This window comes from Aptenodytes patagonicus, chromosome 15 (assembly GCF_965638725.1).
Source record: "Aptenodytes patagonicus chromosome 15, bAptPat1.pri.cur, whole genome shotgun sequence".
NCBI lineage: Eukaryota > Metazoa > Chordata > Aves > Sphenisciformes > Spheniscidae > Aptenodytes > Aptenodytes patagonicus.
Genome location: NC_134963.1, coordinates 7,552,774 through 7,575,671, shown reverse-complemented (window position 1 = coordinate 7,575,671; position 22,898 = coordinate 7,552,774). Strand labels below are relative to the sequence as shown.

General features: G+C 60.8%; 2 protein-coding genes across 7 annotated transcripts in view; one reads left to right on the top strand and one right to left on the bottom strand.

Annotated features, from left to right (window-relative positions):
- The first annotated feature begins 1,807 nt into the window (after window positions 1–1,807).
- On the top strand, window positions 1,808–4,863 carry PHETA1 (PH domain containing endocytic trafficking adaptor 1). The gene is made up of 3 exons (XM_076352729.1): window positions 1,808–1,833; window positions 2,188–2,382; window positions 2,904–4,863. Exon 3 carries the CDS (start codon window positions 2,915–2,917, stop codon window positions 3,692–3,694), a length of 780 nt encoding a protein of 259 aa, XP_076208844.1. The 5' UTR covers window positions 1,808–1,833; window positions 2,188–2,382; window positions 2,904–2,914; the 3' UTR covers window positions 3,695–4,863.
- Window positions 4,864–6,428: 1,565 nt separating this feature from the next.
- CUX2 (cut like homeobox 2) overlaps window positions 6,429–22,898 on the bottom strand; it is a 71,612-nt gene continuing 55,142 nt past the window's right edge. For 4 of the 6 annotated variants that reach the window (XM_076352809.1, XM_076352805.1, XM_076352806.1 and 1 more), the window contains 17 exons: window positions 19,983–20,120; window positions 19,668–19,794; window positions 18,745–18,821; window positions 18,596–18,662; window positions 18,279–18,327; window positions 17,405–17,509; window positions 16,614–16,805; window positions 16,446–16,504; window positions 16,027–16,283; window positions 15,143–15,778; window positions 14,045–14,146; window positions 12,361–13,133; window positions 11,739–11,898; window positions 10,904–11,173; window positions 10,479–10,667; window positions 10,099–10,372; window positions 6,429–9,052 (listed from right to left, as the gene is read on the bottom strand). In XM_076352809.1, the coding sequence (XP_076208924.1) occupies window positions 8,401–9,052; window positions 10,099–10,372; window positions 10,479–10,667; window positions 10,904–11,173; window positions 11,739–11,898; window positions 12,361–13,133; window positions 14,045–14,146; window positions 15,143–15,778; window positions 16,027–16,283; window positions 16,446–16,504; window positions 16,614–16,805; window positions 17,405–17,509; window positions 18,279–18,327; window positions 18,596–18,662; window positions 18,745–18,821; window positions 19,668–19,794; window positions 19,983–20,120 (4,127 nt within the window). In that variant the 3' untranslated portion in view covers window positions 6,429–8,400. The remainder of the gene's footprint in view (window positions 9,053–10,098; window positions 10,373–10,478; window positions 10,668–10,903; window positions 11,174–11,738; window positions 11,899–12,360; window positions 13,134–14,044; window positions 14,147–15,142; window positions 15,779–16,026; window positions 16,284–16,445; window positions 16,505–16,613; window positions 16,806–17,404; window positions 17,510–18,278; window positions 18,328–18,595; window positions 18,663–18,744; window positions 18,822–19,667; window positions 19,795–19,982; window positions 20,121–22,898) is intronic. The other 2 variants (XM_076352808.1, XM_076352807.1) reach the window with 1 other exon arrangement.

The following is a 22,898-nucleotide window of genomic DNA, read 5'->3' as shown; positions in this document are numbered from 1 at the left end:
GGACAACAGGGAAAATATCATGGGGCCGCTCAGAAGGGGAAGTGCTGGAGCCTATGCAGCGACACGCAACCATCCCAAGGGAGACCCAATGGGAAGCAAAAACCCACAGGGGAATTTATTGGTGTTTTTTGAAGAATTGGGGTGATTCTCCAAAGCAGCTTCTGAAGGGCACCCCGGGAAGCGGCTGCAGTGGAGGAACAACCTCTGCTAAAGTGGCCAATGGGGCTGCAAGAAACAGCCAGGGTTTTGGAGTCCCAGCAGAGGAAGGCAGAGCCGGGAGCACGGTCGCCTTTTTCCAATTACCCCAGCTGGTCTAATAAAGATATTGCTTCTCCCCACAGTCCTTCCCCCTCCTAATCTTGCAGTGTGAAAGGACACCTCTCGCAAGGCAGGGAGATAAGCAGTGCAGAGAGACCCGAGCCTTCCCACCGGTGGCCTTGAACAGAGCCACTCTGCTCAGGAGGGAAGATAAAGCCCAGATGGTTTTAGTGCTGGTTCAAATCCCTTTTTATAGTCTGAAAGAGAAAGTCTGCACGTGATAGTGAAAACCCTTGGTGAACTGAAAACCACTGCCACACGTAGAAGATTGCAAAGCCCCGAGCAGCCGTGTAGGGTGGTGGGGGCATCTATGGGGGAGGGAGGAGTGGTGAGGACCACGACCTGTGGGCAGTGGCGGTTGTGGTGGGGGTCACCGATGGCAGGATTTCTTAGATGAGGGCCTGCAAAATGAGTGCCAACACCTCGTTTGCTAAAATATACACATTGCTCTGCAGCCGAGCGGGGGAATGAAGAAACTGGAGGAAAGGGGCAGCGATAAGGAGAGCAAATCCTTGACACTGGTATTTACTGGGACATGGTGAGGATGGTGGTCCTCAGGCTGGTGACACTTTCAGCGTGGAAGGTCAGTCAGAAGCAGAAGTCAGCCTGGAGGCTTCTCCCAGCCAGAAGGTTTATGGTTGCCCTGGGACATGGGTAGTGGCAGCAGGAAATCCAGCCCCGGCCCCAGGCAGTGCTCAGCACCGCTGGACCTGCTCACCCCTGGCCTGGGTGGGGCAAGTGCTGGCCACCCATCTGAGAGCGCATCAGTGGCTCGAGTGCCACGCGGCTTTGACTGTCAGGAAGGAGCGAGGGGGCCATGATCTCTGCCCATGCAGTTGCACAATGCCTGACAGCTCCAGCACCCAGCTAAACGGCTCGTCACCCCCTGCTTCCTAGCTCCTTGTACCAGTTGTCACTTTCCCCCAGACGCCCATCCACACCACTGGGCTCCTGCCTCAGCTCCTTCTTTTTTCGTCCACCCCATCCATCGACCTCTGCCCGTTCCCTGCCAGACACTCCTGGGAACCCACTCCCTGCCCAAAAACCTGACTCAGTGCTGTGCAGCCACTTTCAGCACTAAGCTCCCAGGTTTCCCACCCATGTGTATATCCACACGTACATCCACGTGTACATCCATGCGTACATCCATGTGTAATCCATGCATACATCCACACATACATCCATGCATACATCCACACATACATCCATGGATGTGCGCATTTCCCCCTGCACCCCCCGGGATCCGTGCTCCCATCTCTCCCCGGCGCTGCCCGGAGCTCGGCCCCGGTGCCCAGAGGTTTGACCCGCCGAGGGCTTTGGGCCGAGCCAGGCCCTCCAAGCACCGGGGCCGCGCTCCGGAGCAGTTTCACAGCCGGGCGAAGGCCTCCCCCGCCCGCCGGGCGGCCCCGAGCGGCGGTGAGGGGCGGTGGCAGAGGAGGAGCCGGGCGGGAGCAGCGCTCCGCCCGCCGGGGCCGGGCCGAGCCGAGCCGGGGCGGCGGGGAGCCGAGGACAAAGGTGGCCGTGCGGGACCGGGACCGGGAGCGGGGCCGGGAGCCGGGGGCCGGGGCCGGGGCCGGGGCCGGGGCCGGGGCCGGGGGGGGGGCCGGAGCCGCAGCGGGGCTGAGCGGGCGGGAGCCGATCCCCAGCGGGGCCCCCCAGGGCGGGGGGAGGGCGGCTCCCCAGCTCCCAAACGTCCCCAAGACTTTGGGGACTCCCAAAGAGGTCCCCGAGCTGCCTGGGGGAACGGGGTCCCCGCTGCCCCCCCAGCGCTGGGCGCCCCGAGAGCCCCCGCCTCATCTCCTTGAACCCTGCGATGTGGCTTAATAGGAAAATAGTAATCCTGGCGCACGTCCGCCCTGTGCTCCGCAGGCTGGGGTGACGTGCGAAACCCGCAGGCGTTTCGGTGCCAGAGCCAGCGGCCGGAGCGGGGCCACCGGGGTGCCGGCCCCCACGGCCCCCTTACGCCGGCCAACCCCGGATCCAGTGCTCCCACGGCCGCCACAGCCACCCATGCGTCGCTGATGCTGGCGGCCGCTGGAGACCAGAGCTAGAGGCAGAGTCCAGGTAGGTGGAAAGCCTGGCATGGTGAGCCCACCGGTGATTAGGGGAGAAGGGGAGAGGTGGCCTTGTCCGGGTGACAGTCTATGGCCACGGCTCTCCGGAGTGGCAGCCGGATCTGCGGCACGGGCCATAAACCCTCCCTGCGTGCTGCGGGGAGGAGTGCCGTGACACAGGGCAAACACGGTGCTGGCGGTAAGGTCACTTGTGCCAGGTGACGTGGGGCACTGGAACGAGCCCTGTCTGGGGCTCCTCTGTGGGAGGACGTTCAGCTGGGGGGAAACCACCTCCCCAGGGAGAGCTGGGGAGCCCCGACCCACCCGGCACCCGCTGGATGCAGCACTTTGGCTGGGAGTGGGGTTATCCCGGCTGCAGTCACGGGGCTGTTTATTCACTGGCTCCATTTCCTGGGCTCCAGGGCCGGTGCCGCTGGGAACAAAAAGCCACTGGCTTATTACTACCATGCAGTTAAGGTGCACCCATCCTTGGTGAGCCAGCGGGCAGCTGAGCACCCTCTGTCCCTGCAGGGTGCGGAGCCATGAAGCTGAACGAGCGGAGCCTGGCCTTTTATGCCACCTGCGACTCCCCGGCTGACAACGCCGGCTTTCTCTACAAGCGTGGTGAGCGGCACACAGCGTACCATCGCCGCTGGTTCGTGCTGAAGGGCAACATGCTCTTCTACTTCGAGGAGCGGGAGAGCCGGGAGCCAGTGGGTGTCATCGTGCTGGAGGGTTGCACCGTGGAGCTCTGCGATTCAGCTGAGGAATTCACCTTTGCCATCCGCTTCGGCGGTGCCAAGTCTCGCACCTATGTGCTGGCGGCTGAGAGCCAGGCTGCCATGGAGTCGTGGGTGAAGTCGCTTTCGCGAGCCAGCTTCGACTACTTGCGCCTGGTGGTGCGGGAGCTGGAGAAGCAGCTGGAGGAGATGCGTTGGGGGCCGGCCGGTGGATGTGGAGGCTTCCGGCAGTCACCTGGCTCCTGGAAGCCAAAGCCCTCGGGGCCAGAGCGGTCCCCGGAGCGGCTGCCAGCTCTGCCCGCCGTCCTGCCGAAGGAGAACGGCTGTGCGGTGTGGAACAATGTGCCAGGAGTGGACCGGTTGCCTGACGCCTCTGGCTGCGGCGGGCATGATGGTGAGGGGAACCCGCGGCCACCGCCGCTGCCACCACGCAGGTGGGCATCGAGCAGCGAGGCAGGCAGTGCTGGGGCGGCTGCAGCGGAGAGCCCGTCCATCTTCTGCCGGCTCCATGAGCGGTATGGCCAGGAGGTGGCCCGGCTGCGGCAGGACTGGCTGGACAGGCGGCGTGGCCCCCAGCTCTGAGAGGTGGCTGAGCCTTGGGGACCCGCCAGGACCTGTGGCAGGGAGGAAGTGATCATCCTTGGTGCCACCTCAGTCCCCTCCTCACCCCAGGATGTGCAGCCCTGTCCACAGTGGTGACGAACACCTGCTGATGGTGCCACTAAGGGCCCAGCACCAAGGGACACCAGTGCTGCTCTGCGATGGCGAAATGCCAGCCCAGCACCGATGGCGGCTGGGCTCAGCGTGCTGCCAGCCAGGCATGAAACCCCCGGGCTCCTGGGGCTGCCAGGCTCGTGGGCATCTTGTGCCAGGCAGCGGGTGCTCCCCGCAGGGGTGTACCCCTCCTGCCGTGCCCGGGCGTGGGTGCGGAGTGGTCCACCCAGCGCAAGCAAGCTATGAACCACTTGCTGGCTGATGCCTCCTGGGAATTGACCACTGCACTTGGTCTGGTGGGGCCTCTTGATGCTCTTGCAGCGGGGTCATGCACCGACAATGCTTTTGGAGGAAGATTTTGATGGGATCTCTGCCTGCCTGAGCCCCCGTGTGGGTGTTTCACGGCCAGGGAGCCTGCTACTGCCTTCCCCTCCCTGCCCGGCACAAGCGACTGGCTGAGGTCAGCCGAGCTCTGCCAGATCCCTCTGCTCCAGCAGGATGTGGTTTGAAAATGAAAATATCAGCAAGCGCAGCCCTTCCTTAATGGCAGCAGCACCGTGCGCCCTGGCTGCCCAGGGAGCTGGTGACACCCGGCCCCGGGCGTTACGCACAAGGCAATTGCTGCTTGCAGCCCTGACGATGAACCTGTGGTGGGGGGAAGACCCAAGGAGAATGCAGCGGCTGCAGGCACCGCCTTGCCGGGCAGATATTTCAGGGCAGGGCATCATCCCTGGGCTGGCTCACTAACGGGAAGCATTGCTCGTGGCGGCAAACAGGAACGTATGTGTCAGCGGCAGAGAGTGTCGAATGATTCATGTGCCAAACCAGAGCGAAGCCAGTGTCTCGTGCTGGTGTTTCTCTTTTATTTCCCCAGTGGTTTGTATTGACACTAAAGCTGCTGGCCTGGAGGTGGGGTGACCTGCCCCAGGTCTGGGAGGAGCAGTTGGGGTGCCCCAGGTTTGGGCCAGGTGGCTCCGGCTCCCTTTGCCCCCTTGGGACAGGCACAAGATTTTGCTACAATAAAAGTTGTTTCAGAAATTCCCTCCTGGCTCCGTTTCTCGCTTGTACCTCTAAGCCCCTGGGGAGGGGGGCCCAGGTGGGAATTAATCATTTTAATCCCCCTCCTGTCCCTGCCGTGTCCGTGAGGCTGAGCAGGGACTGTGTCGCCCGAGTGGGACACGGCCAATGCCAGGGACTCACAGTGCCCTGGAGCCCCACATCTGCCCACAGGGATGGGAGGGGAGGGGAGGGGAGGGGAGGGGATGGATGGGATGGATGGGACACGATGAGATGAGACGGTGCCACCCTGGGAACATCAGGACACACAGCGCCAGTGGTCCCATGGCAGGGACAGCACAGTTCTGCCCTCTGTGACGGCTTGAACAGTCAGGCACAGATGACCAACATGATGGTTTGGGCATTGGAAAAGAGCTGGGAGACTGATTAGGAGCACAACCCTCCCACAGTTTCACCGGTGGAAATGGCACTGGGTGCCCTGGCGTGAGTTGCCGGTGCATTACAGGCTCAATGGGGTGTTACAACCATCCTTCCAAACCCTGGGTTACAGGCAGCACTGCGTGATGCCACCCAGGTTTGGGTGCCCCTGGTCGGGTGGCCCTGCGCCCTCGGTGGGACATACCCAGCCCTCTGCCAAGGGGTCTTAGCCAGGGACAAAATATCTGTCCCCTTGCCGGGGCTGGTGTTGGTGCTATGCAGGGATCCTGCCCTTGTGGAAGTGGCCAATGCGACCCCGTGTCCCTGCCCGCAACATCCCACCTGCATGAAACTCTCCATCTTCTTGCTAACACGGGGTCTTGCAGCGGGCTGGGGGGACGCCTCTTGGGGAAACTGAGGCACGAAGCCAGCCAGGGTCAGTCGCTCGCCAAGAGCACTGCAGAGTGAGGAGCCCTGCTCCTGGCCAGGCACGGCACCCCACTACGTTTTTCGGCATTTGGAGCGGTGCCGCCAAGGGCAACCGGGGTGCAGCTACACCCGCAGCATCCAGATGGTTAACGTGGCCCCATCAGTCGGCTGCAGAGGAAGATTCCGGTTTCCATGGCAGCCGGCCCAGCTTCTCCAGACGTTCAGATATTCATTAAAAATAAATCCTTCCCAACATGTTAGCCGACAAACAAGCTTAAACAGATACACAACATACGGATTTATTAATTCATCAAATGCAAACACCCCTGCCTTGTGTTGGAAGCTGCAAACTTGCCCGATGACGGCTGGCTCTGAAGAGCCATGCCGGGGTGCGGCGCCATCGGGCAATGCTGAGCCAAACCTCATACCAGAGGATGCCGAGTTACCCCGGGGGCAGGAGCAAACCTGCACCAGGGATGAGCACAGGACTTTAACGGGGCAGGATTGCACCCTGGGCTGGACTAACCCCATTTAACACCCCCTTTTTTCCCCAAATCACCCCCTTTTTTCCCCCCAAAAAAATCATTTTTCCCCCAATCCTGGCAGTGAGGGGTCTTGCCATAAACCCAAAGCAAGACTGTGACTTCCAAGGGAACCAACATCAACCCAGGTGCCGGGCGAAGGCGAGAGGAGCTCCCATCCCGGCCGCCTCCGGACAAAACACACCCCAAGGCCAGAGTCGTATCCAACTTCTGTATTTAGTGGCTCTTTACAGAACTTGTTCCTTCCAAAATTGTTAAACAAAGTTCATCGATCTCATAGAAACTTTTGAAGTACAGTACATGAGCCTAACAAAAACATGACCGGTATGTCCCGCTAGCTTTAATACAACAGGATTGCTGTGTTCAAGACTACCCTAAGTGCTTCCTCGAATCCCATTCCACTAAAGCTCCCGCTAGCACACGACGGAGAAGAGCAGTCAATGGTCGCGCCTCGACCTTCTGCAGCGCGGTGGCAGGGAAAAGAGCGGCTGTGGGCAAGCTGGGGCTCGCTGGGGCAGGGTAGGCGGGCAAGGAGAGCCGTGCCTTTGCAGAGCCACTTTTAGCATCGCTCATTGACTACCACCCAAATATAAAAATACCTTCTATTCTGATAAAAATGTATACAGTGGAAAATCAGTCAATGCATAGCCTCAGAGCCTGGCAGGGGAGCCCTCCCAACAGTGGTGGCCTTGGTGGGTGATGGCTGACGCCATGCGGACAGGGGAGAGGGCAGGGCAGCCCAGCACAGGCCACCCCGCGTCATTTAAAGGCATTTTGTTAGCAGAGGCAGGCTGGCAGTGGTAGGGTCGGGGAAGTGGTGGGGAGCACGCCGGGATGGTGCCACTGCTGAGCTCCTGTGCCTTTGCACGGGGTCAGCCCTGGAAAGCCAATGCTCCATGGTGCTTTGCCCAATTCAGGTCTGAGCTTGCCCAATTCAGGCAGGAGCTTGGCGCAACACCCTGGGGCTCACCCTGGCTTCACCAGCAGCCACCGCCTGGGGACATGGCCGTGGCAAGGGGATGCTCCTCCTGCCCGGGCACTCTCCCTAAAAAAAAAGTGCTTCAGCCGCAAGAGCTGGCTGTGATGCTGGGAGCAGCCCCGAGCAGGGTTCGGCTCCCCATGAACGGGTGGCTCATGGTTTTTGGGTGCTCGTCCCCAAGCACTGGTGCCCCAGGGGCAAAGCTCAGAGCCTCCGTCTCTTTTTCTTTCCCAGATGGACGATGGCAGAGCACAGGGAACTGGGATCCCATGCATGTCCATCCCCAGCGAGCCGGAGCCATCCCCGAGCATCACACCCGGGTGCCTCTTCCCATCTCACTCCCAAATTTCGCAAGCACAGGTTGCTTTCTTCGCTTTTGCATTATTTTTTCGCTTCCTTTGGGAGCTGGCAGGAGCTGCACCGTGCCATATCGGGGCTGCCACCGGTTGCCGGCTGGAGGAAGCGTGAGGAACGGCGTTCGGACCATGCTACATCTTGTTCAGAAGGCTATTGCAGACATTTCTACAACATATACAACTGCACGGGACATTCTGTGTTACAAAGGTTTCAAAAAACATAAACCACCAGAACTAAATACATACTCGATGGCATCAAGGTTTTCGCTTTAGAGTCTTCAGGGACTATGATGCAGTCTCTGGCTGGGGCAGAAGCGATGCAGTGTCTTACAGACAGAGGTGGAAACCGCTCGTCAAAAGTTTATTAAATTTGGTCAGTCTCATAGTGCTTCTTAATGGCTTTGCTCAATAAGTCTTTTCTGTGGGGTTTTTTTGTTTGTTTTTTTTTTTAATCTCATCCAGTGGCAAACTACAAGACTTCAGTGTACATTTAATGACACGACTGCTACATCATCTTGATTTTATAGCTATCTTTAATATCAAAGCAGCTTAAGCTGTTAATAAATTCCAAAGTATCCTTTTATTAAAATATCTAAAAGAGGTCTATAAATATTTTTTGTTTTTTTTCTTTTCTTTTCTAAAATTGTTCCCAGTTTTTCACATTTAAAACAAAGCGGGGGGGCAGCTTCGTAGCGGGGGCCCCCCCTTTCCACAGGTGCTCCCCTCCGTCGCACTGGCTGCCTGTCGCCTCTCGATGCGCGCTGCATTTAACAAAATATATATATATATATATATGTGGGTGTGTATATATATATTTAGGGCGGTGGGGGGGGCTCAGAACTCCCACTCGAGGGCCTCCTCGCGGTTGGCGGCCCGCTCCAGGCGGTGGATGATGTTGTTGAGGTTGGCCATCTTCTCGTGGCGCCGCTGGACACTGGTGCTGAGCCGGGGGCCGGGAGCTGGCGGCAGCGCTGGTGAAACCGGCCCGGCAGAGGATGGCCCCGGTGAGGCCGAGCCGGCGAGGCCGGGCGAGGATGCCGCCGAGGGCGATGTCGGGGAGACCTCCAAGCTGCAACGGGATGACCCCGTGGAGGACTGGGAGCTGTTGGGGTGCGGCGGCGGTGGTGGTGGGGGTCCCCCGGCAGCACCAGCACGGCCCCCCCGCCGCGGGAGGCTGCCGGCACTGGGGGCGGCAGCGTGGGGGGCTGTCCCCCGCTCCTCCTGGGGAGGTCTGGTCCCCTCGGCTGGGCTGCGTGAGTCCCGCCGGCGGCCCCAGCCGCCCGCCTCCCCCTGCTCCTCCTTCACCTTCACGGGTGCGGCGGTGCAGGGGTGCTCGCCCCCCCCAAACACGGGTTTACGGTCCTCGGCATCCGAGTCAGGGCTGTGTGGGGCCTGGCGCCCAGGGATGGCTGCCCCACTGCTCTGCTCCGGGTCCGTGTCGTTGTCCTGCGCGCCCTCCACCAGCATCTCCCGGCGCATCCGTGACCTGCCAGGACACAACCACGGAGGGTCAGCGACTGCCACCCATTGCCCCGTGTCGTGGGCACCGCGCGTCTTGAAAAAGCATCTCCAGCCAGAAAAATGTTATGACATCGCTCGAGATGTAAAACCCCACCTTGTTGGCCTCTAAAACTATTTTTGGGGGAAAATCACTGCCACTTGAGCATGGATTTTGCAACACTTTGGGCTGTTTCCAGCCACACCGACCCAGATTTGCAAGTGTTTTCCACTATGGCTTTTTTTGTTGTTTAATACATAACATTTTTCAAAGATTTATTTTAGGGTGGTTGTGTTTACCGAGAGCAGGAGGGGCTTTCCTGGAATCATGTGAGGGGAAAGGTCGTGGGTTTAGTCAATGTTTCACCAAAAAGCCCAATTCTCCAAGCTCTCCCCCGCGCTCCCCACACAATGGTTTCATGCCAGAAACCTCAGCTGGCTCCCATAAATATTGACCATCTACTCTGTGCTGCCCAGGGGGAGTCGCAGGCTCCACGGACTTGACACAAGCACTTACATGTCTTTTTATACTGGTTTATATAGGGGAGAGGGCACAACCCATCACCTGGGCCACTAACACAGAGAGCGGGTGGCTCTTGGTGTGGGTCTGGGGAGGATTCAGGAGCCATGTGTCCACCTGCAATACTGCCCAAGGATGAAGCCCGTGCTGCTCCCCAGGGCCGGGCAGCTGTGGGGACAGATCCTGTGCTCCAGGAGCCTCCATAAGGCTCTCCCCCACCCATCACGGAGGTCCTGCTTGGTGGCGAGTGGTGTCCTGCACTGGTGAGCAGGTGGACGTGAGCATGGTAACCTCTTTAGATGCTCAACATGACTTTCTCAAGGCGGTCAACACCTCTTGGCAGGGCACATGCAGTGTTTTGGCTGCAGTCCTGCACCTGGGGACCTCCAGCAACCACGGGTGGGTCTCCACCTCCCCGTCTAGGCAAGAGGGACTGGGAGGGCTGGAAGAGGAGCAGCAATGCCACCTTGGTGGCACAGCACCATCAGACATCCGAAGCCTGGGAGCGCCTATACCTGTAGTTGTGGAACCAGTTGATGACGGTGTTGGTCTTGAGGTTGAGCTGGAAGGAGAGCAGCTCGATGGTCTGCTGGGAGGGGTAGGGCTCCAGCTGGTAGGCTTTCTTCAGGGCTTCCTTCTCCTCCGGGGCCAGCACCACCCGCGGCTTCTTGATCTGGAGGAGGCTGAGGTCCTGTGGCTGCAGGCTGGGGCTGGCGCACTCGGAGCGGGCACTGGGGGACTCACTGTCCGAGCCGGCACTCATCAGCCCGTACCGACGTTTCAGGTAGGCTGCGGGAGAGGAGACCCAGCTGCGCACCGCTCACCCCCGGCCCAGGGAGCCCCCAGCTTGGCCAGCACCCTGGACCTGGGGGGGCTGCATCACCCAGACCCTCACCTTTCTTCTCCAGCTTCTTCATGTCGCGCAGCTTCTCCACGTTGTGGGGGTCGTTGAGCCAGAGCTGCATGCGGACGAAGGGCTCCCTCCCCTTCAGGCTCAGCTTGTGCCATGGCTTGGGCCTGGAGAGGAGATCGGACACCGAGCCCTGCGTCAGGCCCAGGATGCTCTCCCCGAACAGCCGCTGGCCTGGCGGAGGAGAAGCAGAGGTGGTTAGAGCGGGGCAGAGCAGCAGGGTGGGCGCTACAGTCCCCCCACGGAGCGGGTGCACCCCATTTCCCAGCCAGCACCCTCCCCAGTGTGCCGTGATCCCCCCAAGCACACGCAGCGAACCAGGGGGGTCTGCGGCTATGGGAATTGGGGTGATGCATCCATGCAGCCTCACCAGCAGCTCCCGAAAACCCGGATGGGGAGAGGGTCCGCACCTAAATTGTTGTCCGTCAAGACCTCCTTGACCTTCTTGGTGATGGAATAGGTGTCCAGTTCAGGGGACATGGCGACAATCTCCTGGATGCCCACGGGTCCCTGGCTGTTGGGGTACGTCTTCCCACCCAGCGCAGGCGTTGACCGGCTCTCGGGCTGCTGGTTTTCTTTGCTGCTCTCCAAGGCCAGGGTGAGGGGCTCCTGGCAGCCCTTTTCGTGCTCGGCGGGGCTGGGGGGCGGCGAGGGGGATGGCTGGGGCTCTGCCGGGCTGGCTGCGCGACACCAGGGGAGAGGGGTCAGCAGGGATGGCGGGAGGGGAGAGCAGCGGGGACCTGGCAGGAGCGGGAAGGTTATTTTGGGGGTGCCCACAGTTCTGCCCTCTGGAGGGGGGGGGGATGCCAGCCGAGCTTTTCCAGTGGCTATGACAATGCGGGAGGAGCCAGTGGAATAGTTAGAGAGAAAATACCACTAATATAAAAAAACCCAGTTACTTCTTCATGCCAGGCACAAAACCGAGGACTTTTGTTGTGGTTTTCCTTTTTTTTTTTAAACTAGATGACTTTCAAAACCCATTTCTGACAAAATAACATCTGAGGATCTGTATAACAGCCCTAAATTGCCTAAGCAACTAATTAAGGGGGTTCAAATGAGTTGGATGCATCAGAGGAGAGGGGGATGAAAGGGGCTTCCCAGGATCAGGGTGCGGGTAGGGGTGCTGGGGGCAGCTCTCCCCAGCGCTGGGACCGGGGTAGGATGCGTGGGGCAGATGCAGAAGTGCCAGGGACACCGATGGCACATGGGGACCGCAGGGACCGCGGGGACGGCGGTGGCACTTACCCTGGGAGGGGGTTGGCTGCTGGCTGATGCCTTGGCCCAGCTGGTCGGTCAGCCAGAGCTGCATGCGGATGAAGGGCTCCCGACCCTTCTGCGTCAGCTTGCTCCACGGCTTGGGCCGCGACAGCATGTCACTCACGCTGCCCTGAGACAGCCCCAGCACCTAGACACCGTGCAGGCGTCACCCGCTGGGGCCGGGGCGCGCTCCCCCCGGCGCCAGGCTGCTGCCTGCCCTCCGTCCCCACGTCGAGGGAGGGGAAGCAGGTTGCTGCCTGCTGCTGTGCTCACAGCCCCACGGCACGTCCGGACCCCTTGGCCCCAGCCATGGGTGCTGGGACTGTGGTGGGTCCCCCTGGGATACCCAGTGGGCTGGGAGGACAGTCCCTGCAGGGCTCTGCGCAGGGGACGGGGCGTTCCTGGTGGGAAGTGCCACCAACCAGTTGGTGGTGGCCACTGGGAGACCGCTTGGGGTTGGGTTAGACCCTGAGGATTCAGCATCCTCCAAGGGGAAACCCACTGGGGAGAGTGGGGAACCTGGAAAGAGCTGGCGGAGGCCACCGATGAGCCCCGGGCTCTGGGTCACGGAGCAGAGGGGACACCGGACCCCCCTTCTCCAGGCTGGTACCTTCTCTCCAAAGATCCTCTGGCAGATGCCGTTCTTGGCCAACTTCTCCTTGACCTGCCGGGTCAGCTCCAGCGTGTCCACCTCCCTGTACATGTACATCTCGTACTGCTCCGGTGTCAGCGGTGGCACAGTGGGCTTCAGGGTCCGCGGTACGTAGGCAGGGTAGTAGGAGAGACGACCACCGGCCGCCGGCTCCGCGCCAGCTCCCTCTGCCTTCATCTCTGTCAGCCGGTGGGGCTCGTCGTCCGCCGGTGGCAGCTCATCCTCATTGGCACCGCCCTCGCTGGGCTCGCCCCGCGGCCAGCCCCGGCCGTTGGCCATGCTGGAGTAGCTCGAGGAGGAGGAGAGCGAAGGCGAGACGGAGGTGTAGGGTCGGCTGAGAAGGCTCCGCTCCGATGCCCAGTGCTGGTCAAAGTAGGAGCCGGCATCACCAATCTCCGACTTCACCTTCCGGATGATGCTCTGGACAAAGGCGGCAGGCGAGAGGACGGCCAAGGGTGTCTGCGGGGGGCCGGGGCTGGCCCCGCTCCCCTCCTCCTGCTTGACGTAGGTTGGGACGATGTTCTGGTTGACAGTGGCCAGTGTGGAGCGCTCGGTGGGTGGTGTGTCCCCAGGGCGCCCGCTGCCCCCCGATTCCATCTCCAGCAGCGCCTGCTGCTGTGCCTGCATCTCCCGCCGCGCCTGCTCCAGGATGCTCTTGATGGCGTCCTCCGAGCTGCTGCCGCCCGCCCCGTTGGCCACCGCCTGTGATGCTGATGGCATTTTGGGTTCACCTGCAAAGAAAAGGGGTGGGAGGAACTCCGAGGTGCAGCACACATTGTTTTACCACGTAGCCATAATTCAAAATGCAGGAAAAAAGGGATTTTAGCCCAATCTGGTTCGGAGCACTCTCCATCAGGTGGATGCCCCACGCAAGTGCAGATCAGAAGGACCAGCAGCACCCGCAAAGCAAAAGCTGCGACACCCCCAGCTCTAAACAAGCTTCTTTTTTGATGATTGCAAAATAAATCCCGTTACCAACGATGGCAATAGACAAACATGTTTGTTTTCCCTGTCTGTTTTTCCACCGTTCCTGTCTAATTTAATTCTCTGGGATTCTGCTTTCTCAGCAGACTACCTGTTTTAATGTATTTCATTTCTTGTAATTGACTGTGAGCGCAGCTGCTTTAATGATTCCTTGTGCCAGATGGATTGTGCATCCTCATTTAATCATCTGTTTTGGGGCATGGAGGGAGGAAATGGTAGATCCAAAGTTTCCGAAAGCCCAGGTACAAATGCCGCTGCATGGAGAGTCTTCCGTCCCTAACAGTATTTACCAGCATTTCCTTCCACCATGCCCCAAATCTCTACGGATGTCAGCAGGAGAAATGACAAATAAACCCCATTTTGGCCCTGCCAGGGCTGGTCCATCCCGGGTGCCGGCTCCCGGCCAGCTGCAGGGTTAGCCCAGGGCCACCCTGCCCAGGACTGCCGCAAGTGCTGGGCTTGGCAGGGGCCGGCTAACGTTTCCTAGGGGAAGCAGAGACCCCTGCACCGGACGCTGTCGGTTTTGCGGGTGTTTCAGCATGCCGTGGGACCCGCAGCCACGCGGCACCCAGCCGCTGGCACCCCTCTGGGTGCTGCTCCCACGGGAGCAGAGGGGGGGCTCAGTCACCCCCAGGGCCACCCACATGCCAGCACCTACCTCCCTTCTGCGACTCGATCTCCTTCTTTGCCTGCTCCAGGATGCTTTTGATGGCGTCGTCAGAGCCGGTCTCTGGCGTCCTGATCCGTGGCGTGATGCTACCTGATCAAAGAGGCAGGATAACAGCTTTGTCACCGGTGCTGGTTTTACAAGCTCCGCTTGTATGTCAGGAAGTATTTACTGCTCCTCATGTTCAGTTATTTTTAGGGATGCTGGTTTTAAGACAAACGTCACTCCCGATTAGTCGCTAGCCAGAGCGCGGGGAGCCCTGGTAGCCCTGGCTGCCAGCTCTTGCCTCCGGCATGGCACCTCCCGGCCACCTTCCTCACCTCATCCAAGGGCACCCGCTCCCCACCGGCGCGCAGGGTGCTGAGCGGAGACATGAGCATGGGGACCACATCCCCCATCCCTGGCACCGTGCCCTCCTGCAGGCGAAGGGTTAATGCTGAATCGGATCCAGGGGATAAATCAAAGCCCTCTGGGTTGAAATGCCAGCAGATGCATGGACCAGCATCACCCCATCCCCGTGCCACCGCAGGGACATGAGTGACCAGCCAGCACTGCTACCACCGCTGAGATGGGGCCAGGAGCCGCCATCCCCAGAGCTGTGCGTGCAGGCGGTGGGGCGTTACCATTTTGCAGCGGTGCCAACACCGCGCCGAGGTCCCGCAGCATTAAGACTTCATTATTTTAACGAAATATTCCCGAGCACATTGATTCATACACCACGAAACAGCCTAATGAATAATTAAATGGCACTTGTCAGAATAAATGAGTAAAGCACGTCCAGGGATGCAGCTTCCACGATGGGTTGTTGTTAATCGCTATCATTTGCCGGGGTTCCATCCCACTCGGTGGCCGGCTCCATCCCACCCTGCGGTGAGCAGGGGGACTGCCAGGGACAATCCCCAGGTGCCACCGGTGACTCTGTGTGGCATCACTGCCTGTCTTGCTGGCACATCACAGGCTGGTGGGCATCACCGCTGCGGCACGGGGCACCCCGGGATGCTGCCGGGGTGCGCCAGGAGGGGATCCCATGGCACCGCTTGCAGCATCCCGGGGCAGGACCCGTCAGCCAGGGCCACCCCAACCACTCACCTCTCTGGCGCACCTGGATAGTCCTCAGGGCCAGCACATTCTGCTCATCAGAGAGGAACTGCTTCATCTTGATGAACGGCTCCTTGCCCTTCACCGTCAGCTTGCGCCAGGGCTTGGGCCGGGCCAGGATCTCGCTGACAGAGCCCTGCGACAGCCCCAGCACGTAATGCCCGAAGACTCTCTGCCCGATGTTGTGCTTCAGCAGCTGCTCCTTCACCTGGAAGGCGATTTCGGCCGTGTCCAGCTGCTCCTCCTCAGCAGAGCTGCCGGCGCTGCCCTCAGATGGCTCACTGGGTGGGCTGACGGTGCTGGCGGCTGGCGCGGTGCCAGGGGGCACAGCACTGCTTTTGGCCCCAAAGAAGGCGGAGGGGAAGGGTGGCCCCCCCGTGGCACTCTCGCTCTTGTAGGAGGGCGGCAGGAGGTGGGGGGTCTTGGGGTCCCCCGAAAGTCGCTCACCCCCTGGGAAGGGGGACAGCGAGAAAGTCCGGGGGCCGTCGGGGGCCAGGCCGGGGCCAGGCAGAGGCGGGAGGGGAGTGGGGGAGGCGGGTTCGTCCGCCGGGGCGTGCTGTGGGGACGGGTACGTCTGCTCCATGCCCAGCGAATCCTTTCCTGACTCGTCTTCGGAGTGATCCTCCTCTAGAGATGAACGAGAGGGAGGGAAACACACTAGAGTCCCCCCAGCCGGCAGCCCCAGTATGGCCCCGCAGTGAAGCATCTCTTGCCTCAGTTTCCCCAGGTGGCATCCCACCCCTTGTCCGTCCCCCTGCCCCGCTGCTGGCTCTGGGCTCCTTCCCACAGCCGGGGCAGGATCCCGGCCCTGTCACCCACGTTCCCAGGGATACTCCCAGTGGGGCCGGGGATCCTGCAGGACCCAGGGACCCTACCAGTGCTGGCCAGCAGGCTGGGTTTCTCCAGCAGGTACTTCTGGGAGGGGTAGAAAGCCTCCTTCCCCAGCAGCAGGGCCTCCTCCGCCTTCGATATGCTCTGCAAGGAGCCAAGCCGAGATGGGAAAGGGCAGCGCAGCCACCGGCGGCAGGGCTGGCACGTGCGCCCCAGCCTGGCCAGCATGTCGGCACACACCACGGCACTTGCCTGGGGAAGGCTGCAGCTGGCGGAGGCCACCTTCATCGCCTTCAGGATGCTGGGAGGGAAACAAGGGGGGGGGTGACTCAGCAAGCATGGCTTTTCACTGCTGTCAAGCTGCCGAGCGTTACGGCTGCTGGAAGTGTGCCATGGGTGCTGGTGGCACCTGGCCGGTCAGGGGACAGGCAGGCAGCAGGCATGGATGCCAGTCAAGCCATACCTCAGCTCCGTTTTGATCTCCTCGTAGTCCGCCTGCGCCTGCAGCTTCTCCTCCAGCTTCTGCAGAGCAGAGGGGGGGAGTCCTTGCAGCCGGCTCCTGGCACACACCCGGCATGGCCGGACCTGTGCCCCTCCCTCCCCGGCAAGCCCCCAGCCCCCATGGGCACACCTCGATGGCTTCGTTCTTGGCAGCCAGCTGCCCCTCCAGCTCGGCGATCTGGTTGGCAGAGGACTCCTCCAGCTCCTGCAGCGAGCTCTGGAGGTGCTGGACGTCCTTCAGGAGCCGCAGGATCTCCCGGTCCTTGGCGGCCAGAGCCGCCTCCAGCCTCGACCCTGAGCACATGGAATAGTTCACTTTGTCCTGCCGGGAGAGGGGACACCATCAGCTCCTGGCTGCCCAACGCAGGGACAAGGGCCACCCTCCCTGTCAGACACGTCCCCAGGGGAAGCAGGCAAGCCCAGGACTCAGCCCAGTGGGACGGGGACCCAGGGTGGTGCAGCCGTGGGCAGTGACAGACCTTTCCTCTGCCCTTACAGGTCTCCCAGGTACGTCTGCTCGGTGCTATGGGAGTGCACGTACCCCCTCCCCATAGGAAGCTGGGGCTGTAGGTAGGGCATGGTGAACGCTACCACCCCATGGTGGAAAAATGCCTCGGTCACGGGCATTTCAGGCTTGCTCCCAAACATGGTGGGTGCTCCCAAACATGCTAGGGTGCTCCTGGCTGCTATGGGGTGCTCCTAGCTATGATGGGGTGCTCCCAAGTGCAATGGGATGCTCCTGGCTGTGACAGATGCTCCCGGCCATGATGGGGTGCTGCCAGCCGCGATGGCGTGCTGCCAGTCCCAGTGGAGTGCTCCCAGTCATGATGGGGTGCTGCCAGCCGCGATGGGGTGCTGCCGGGCCCGATGGGGTGCTGCTGGCCACGATGGGGTGCTGCCGGCCCTGAGGGGTGCCCTCACCCCGGCAGCGCCTGGTGGGGAGCAGCAGGCCAGGCGGAGGGAGCTGTTCACGGCCGCCAGCTGCTCCCGCAAGCTCTCCACCTCCCTCTGCGCCGCCTCCGCTCGCTGCAAGAGAGCAGAAAGCGCGTCAGGCCGGGCACCCGCGGCTCGTCCCACCCCACACAGGGCAGAGCAGGGCTCCAGGATCTGCACCAACCCGCACCTCTCCCAAGCATCCTGCTCCCACCACCGTCACCATAAGCCCCCCCATGTATTTTGATTCCCCACGTCCTAACGCAGTTCCCAGACCCGTCACTGGGCACCAGCAGCCCACCTCCACAACACTGCCTTTTTCCACCCAAAAGGCCGTATTTACATGCAAATTGCTCTTTAAGCCTCTTTTATTATCCATGGACATTTATTTGTACCTACATTTTCAGAATTAAATAAAACTAATGAATAGGAATAGATAAGACCAGAAGTAATTACGCCAGAAACCAACACCAGGCTGGTGTGGGTCGTGCCCTGAAACACCCGGGAGAGGCTGGAGGTGACAAACGCTGGCTCCAGCAGCCAAAGTGGAGCCCAGTGGGAGCCCAAACACACCAGTGACCCCCAACACAGGAAAAGGGGTCCCATTGGGCTGGTTTGGAGGAGCCGCCAGGTGAAGGAAACCAGAGCCCCCCAGGGCTTCCCAGTCCTGGAGCCCGGCCACGCCATACCATTTTCGGGGACAGACATCCAGGCCATGCGGATGCTTGGGTTGCTGTGGCGGGTGCAGCACCCGGGCTCTGCAGGGTGAAGCCCGTCAGCCCCAGGGGACCACAGCTGAGTGTGGCACGTGGGGAGCAGGGTACGTGCCCTGCGCTGGCTGGAAAGTCACCTCCTGGCTCACCTGGTTGGCTTTTTCGAGGTTCGTCATGATCATGGCTACTTCGTCTGCCCTGCGACGAGAAAGCAAGAGGTGTCAGCCGGCGCAGAGGCAAGAGACACAGCCCTCTGCGGCTGGCGAGGGCTCCTGCCTTAGGTTTAGGGAGCCCCCGTGACTTGGGATGCTGCTGCAGTCGCTTAAAGTATCTCAGCTCCTCAAGTCATTTAGCAGCACCGTGGGGATGTCCCGGCACTGCCATGTTGCCACGGGTGGCTCGGCTCAGCTCAGCCTCAGGCATGTCAACGGCCTCCGGGCATGACTGGGCATCACTGGCGACTTACTTGGACGCCGCTTCCTCGTCGTATTTACACCGCAGCTCCAGCAGCTCCGTCTGGGTGGCCTTCAGCGCTGGGAAGAGGAAGAGGATGGTGAGCTGCGGGGTGAGGGCTTGGCCCCCCACGGCCGGCAACTTCTACCCCAGCCCCCCTACCTGCGTGGAGCACTTTGATCTTCTCCTCTGCCTCCCCGAGCCGAGCGGCCAAAGTGACCTGTGCTTCCTGCAGCCCCCTGCGAGAGATGGGCATCAGCGACATGCCGGCGGCACTGCGGCCATGCCGACCCCGCTGCCCCCCGAGGGCGCACGGACACCCCCTCGCTGCATCCCCCGGTGATGCCGGGGGAAAGACCCGCCAGTGGATGCCAGGACGTGTTCAAGCCGTGTTACCCCCTGATGTTAAGGGGTTTATTGCCCCGGGTGTAAAAAATTCACTTTGGGGTGAAAATAGTCCTGATCCCTGTGGCTGAGACCCCTCCAACAGGGTGGATGGCAGCCCACCCCGCCTGTAGTTAATTGGAGGGGGGGAAGCAATCAGGGAAAAGTTATTTTGCATTATTTATAGCCTGCACTTGCCAGGAACTTACTCGCAGAGATCTGCAATTTAGGGTTTAAAGATTCCTCATTTGTTTCCCGGTGCAGCGTGTTAAGGAATAACAATGAAGGCACCGGGAAAGCCGGGAGCCTCCAAATTAAAAGGCCATTTAATGAGGTTCATCCGTCGACCTGGATTTAACCCATTTGTCCGAGCAAAGCCACGTGCCAGGGAGATGGCACGAGGGGCTGGCAGGAGGGACCTGGCCCAGCTCTGCCCGCGCCCGCCGCTGCCCAAAAACTGGCTGGGAGAGGGGACAGACGGACAGACAGACACCCGGAGCGCCTGAGACTGTGTGTCAGATTTCCAGGCTGGATGCGTCCGCTCTCAACCCAGACAGCAAAGGAGGCACAAAGGGAAGGAGGAGAGGGAAGGACAGACGGACACCCCCATGCAGGAGCAGGGACAGAGCCACGTGTCTCCCCAGCACCCCAAAATGACCCCGGCTGTGGGGTGTGAAGCCCCGTCCCCGGTACTCACGTACTTTTGCTTTTCTGCCTCATTTCTCTGCAGCAAGGTTTCTGTGCACAGTGCTTTGCTGTCGATGCTGGAGAGTGGAGGCTCGGCCGCTGCTGCGAGCCCGGCTGCTGGCGACGTCCCCTCTCTGCGCTCTGCGGGGGGACATGTTTCACACAGCCGTGCAGGGGACAGCAGTGGTGGCCGCTGGGGACCACGGGCCAGGGGACAGGTCAGGATGCATCCCCCGCACCCGGGGGATGCTCAGAGGCACGTGGGGGGACCTGGCTGGGAACCGCCACTGCCACCCTCGTCCAACGGGGCGGCCGGCGCCAGGGGGTACCTTTGGTGCCGACAAGCTCCAGGTGCTTCTTCCAGGGGTGGCTGAGGTCCTTCAGGGGGGTGGTTTCAGGCTCGAGGCGCTGGAGCTGCTGCAGCCGGTCCTCCAGGCTCCGGGCAGCCTCCAGCACAGGAGCGGGGTCTGCAGGACAGAGGATGCGGAGGTGAGAGGCAGGGATGCCCACCACCAGCCCTCTCCCACCTCCCCCAGGACCCACTGCCCACCCTCCTCACCACCCACCCCAGGGCAGCCGCCCTCTGCACCCCGCTTAAAACCAGAGTGGGTGCCCTCCCGGCCCTGGGGCACCCCTCGGTCCCACGCTTTCCATCGCCAGCCCCGAGGGACCGGCAGGGCTGCGTGGGGGCATCACCTCCCCTAGCGAGCCAGTGGCACCCGCAGCACCAGTGGCCCCGGTGTCGCCAGCGCCGGCCCATTTGGGTGCAGACAATGGTGGTTTGTGCCGAGGTAAGCAGGTGCATTCAGAGCCGTCCGTCTTCCCTCTGTCAGCATTACACCATCATTAGCTAGTGTCTGCTCAGCAGGGTGTGCCATTATGTCTCCCAGGGCTGATGTAATTATACATTGACATAATTAACCCAGCAAGCCCATTAAGCAGGCCAGCTAAAAATTCATCTATAATTATTTGTTGTGTGCATGCTAATGAGTCCATCTGCACTGCCATTGTACAACATGAACAAATTAATTTACAAGTCTGGATTTTTTAATAAGTTCAAGAAAATGCCTCCTATTGAGCCAGGTTAATATAGGTTTGGGGTTTTTTTTTTAGAAAAGGAGAGGAAAGAAAATAGATTTGAATTCTCCAGGGTCAAAAAGTTAGACAAACAGGGAAGTGGGATGGAGCCGGATGCGCTACTGTATGGCATGGACATGTGGCACACATCCAAGGGTGAAAAATAGTAACGGTGATGGAAAAAAAATCAAAGAACTGGCTGCCTCTGCTCCGAACGGGACGCAGAGCAGGTCTTCTGCTCAGCAAGTCCCTGGCTGAGACAGCAGCCGTGTGGGATGAAGGGGGTCCAGTGCCACCGTCGCCGTGCCATGGGATTTGGGCTGGTCTGGGGCTGTGCCGGCACAGCCCAACTGCAGCACTGGGCGTCTTTGGGGTGAACCTGCCTGAAAGAAGCAGGATTTGGCCTGTGATCCTCACTGCAAGTGCCCAGCACGGCTACTCCTTGCGAATGAGCGAAGCCAAGACACGTGCCCCCCAGGATGGGGTCCCCCCAAGTCGCCACTGCCCTCCCATTCCACAGCATCATGGCCATGGAGTGCAGGGCCTCACCACAGCACCCGCCATGTGGCTTCCCCACAGGACCAGCAACTGCCAGACCCTACGCGCTAATGCCGAAAGCCCCTAGAGCATCTTTCCCCACGGGGAACGTCCCCCCTTCTTTCTGCTGGATGTCACAGGGACCCCGCGAATGGGACGGGATGAAAGGCTTGTGCCCAGAGCTCGGCCACAGGGACCGAGCCAGAGGTGGGTGCTGAGCCCTGCCAGCACGCTCCTGGCTTTGGCACTGAATCGGGGACTCGGCTCTGGCCGGGACCCTCCCAGGCTGCTCACGGTGTTTGGCCAGCGCCAGAGCTGCAGCTTGGCATCCTTCAGGCTGGTTCTCCATCCAAGGATGTGGGAGTGTGCCGTCAAAGGAGGCTGCAGTGATGCGGCGTGGCCCCGAACCAGACTGGATGCTCTCACAGCCATCAATAACACCCGTAAGTACATGAGCTGAGATAACGATACGGCTAATTAAACTCCGCACTCCAGGGCCCCAGGTCACAGGCTGCGGGGGCCGGGGGGTTCCCCCCGTGCTTCCCCAGCCCCGGGGGCTCTGTGCCAGCCCGCAAGCTGCCTCCACAGGGATAAATGCCAGGGCAGACCCTGTCCGATCCGCACCGGCAACTCCGCTCGCCTCCGTGATGAGAAATAATATGAGAGGAACTGGCCCAAGCAATAAAGCTCCAGGGATTTTCCTCGCATCAGCGTTTTCCCTCCCGTGAGCTGCAGCCCCATCACTGAAATACAGCCGGCACGATCCCCCAGCGCACTGCTCCCCATTTGGAGCTGACATCCCAGGACGATGTGGTCAGGAGTGGAGCTTTTAGAAGGGAAAAGAGCAAGTGGCGCTTCAGCTCTGCTCCCTATGGCAGCGCTGATGCCCGGCTGGATTAATTACATCCTGCTAATACCACACTGTCGATCCACTGGGAAAGCGCTGTCCTCGGCTGTGGGGCCAGCTCCACCACCACACACGAGGTGTCCAGATGCAGCAAGGGCCTGCCGGGACTGGGCACCAAGCTCGCGCCATGCTTGCACCATGCTCGTGCTGTGCTTGCACCATGCTCGTGCTGTGCTTGCACCATGCTCACGCTGTGCTTGCACCATGCTCATGCTGTGCTTGCGCCAAGCTCATGCCGTGCTTGCGCTGCCAGTGAACAAGCCCTCCTGCTGCAGGGCCGGAGAGAGGATGCACTTGAAGCCGAGCACATCATCTGCTCATGCCAAGGCACCGCAAATGCCACGTGCCATCGCACTCTGAGCCACGCGGGAGGGCTCAGGACACTGCCCACAGCGCAGGGGATGGTCTCCCCTGCATGGGTCACGGCCCCCGTTGGGACAGGTTAGAGGAGACAGCCCTGCCATCGCAGCCAAGCAGCCGTGCAGCTGTGAGCCCCGCCGTGGCAGTGACTCCCTGCCAGCATAGCCGGGTGATGGGTGACGCGAGAGAGGCACATATCAAAACAGGACCTGGGGCACCGCACGCTCTGGCGCTGCGTCCACCCGTGGCAGCTCCTGCACTGCCCAGGGGCCACGGTGTGGCATCACCCACTGACGGTGGAGCCGGCTAGCGCTGACCCATGTGCCAGCAAGTCCCTGCCACAAAGCAGCACCTGCTGCCCAGG

Excerpts from the sequence above, each read along its gene's own strand:
- PHETA1 (XM_076352729.1), top strand. The coding sequence starts at position 2,915 with ATGAAGCTGAACGAGCGGAGCCTGGCCTTTTATGCCACCTGCGACTCC.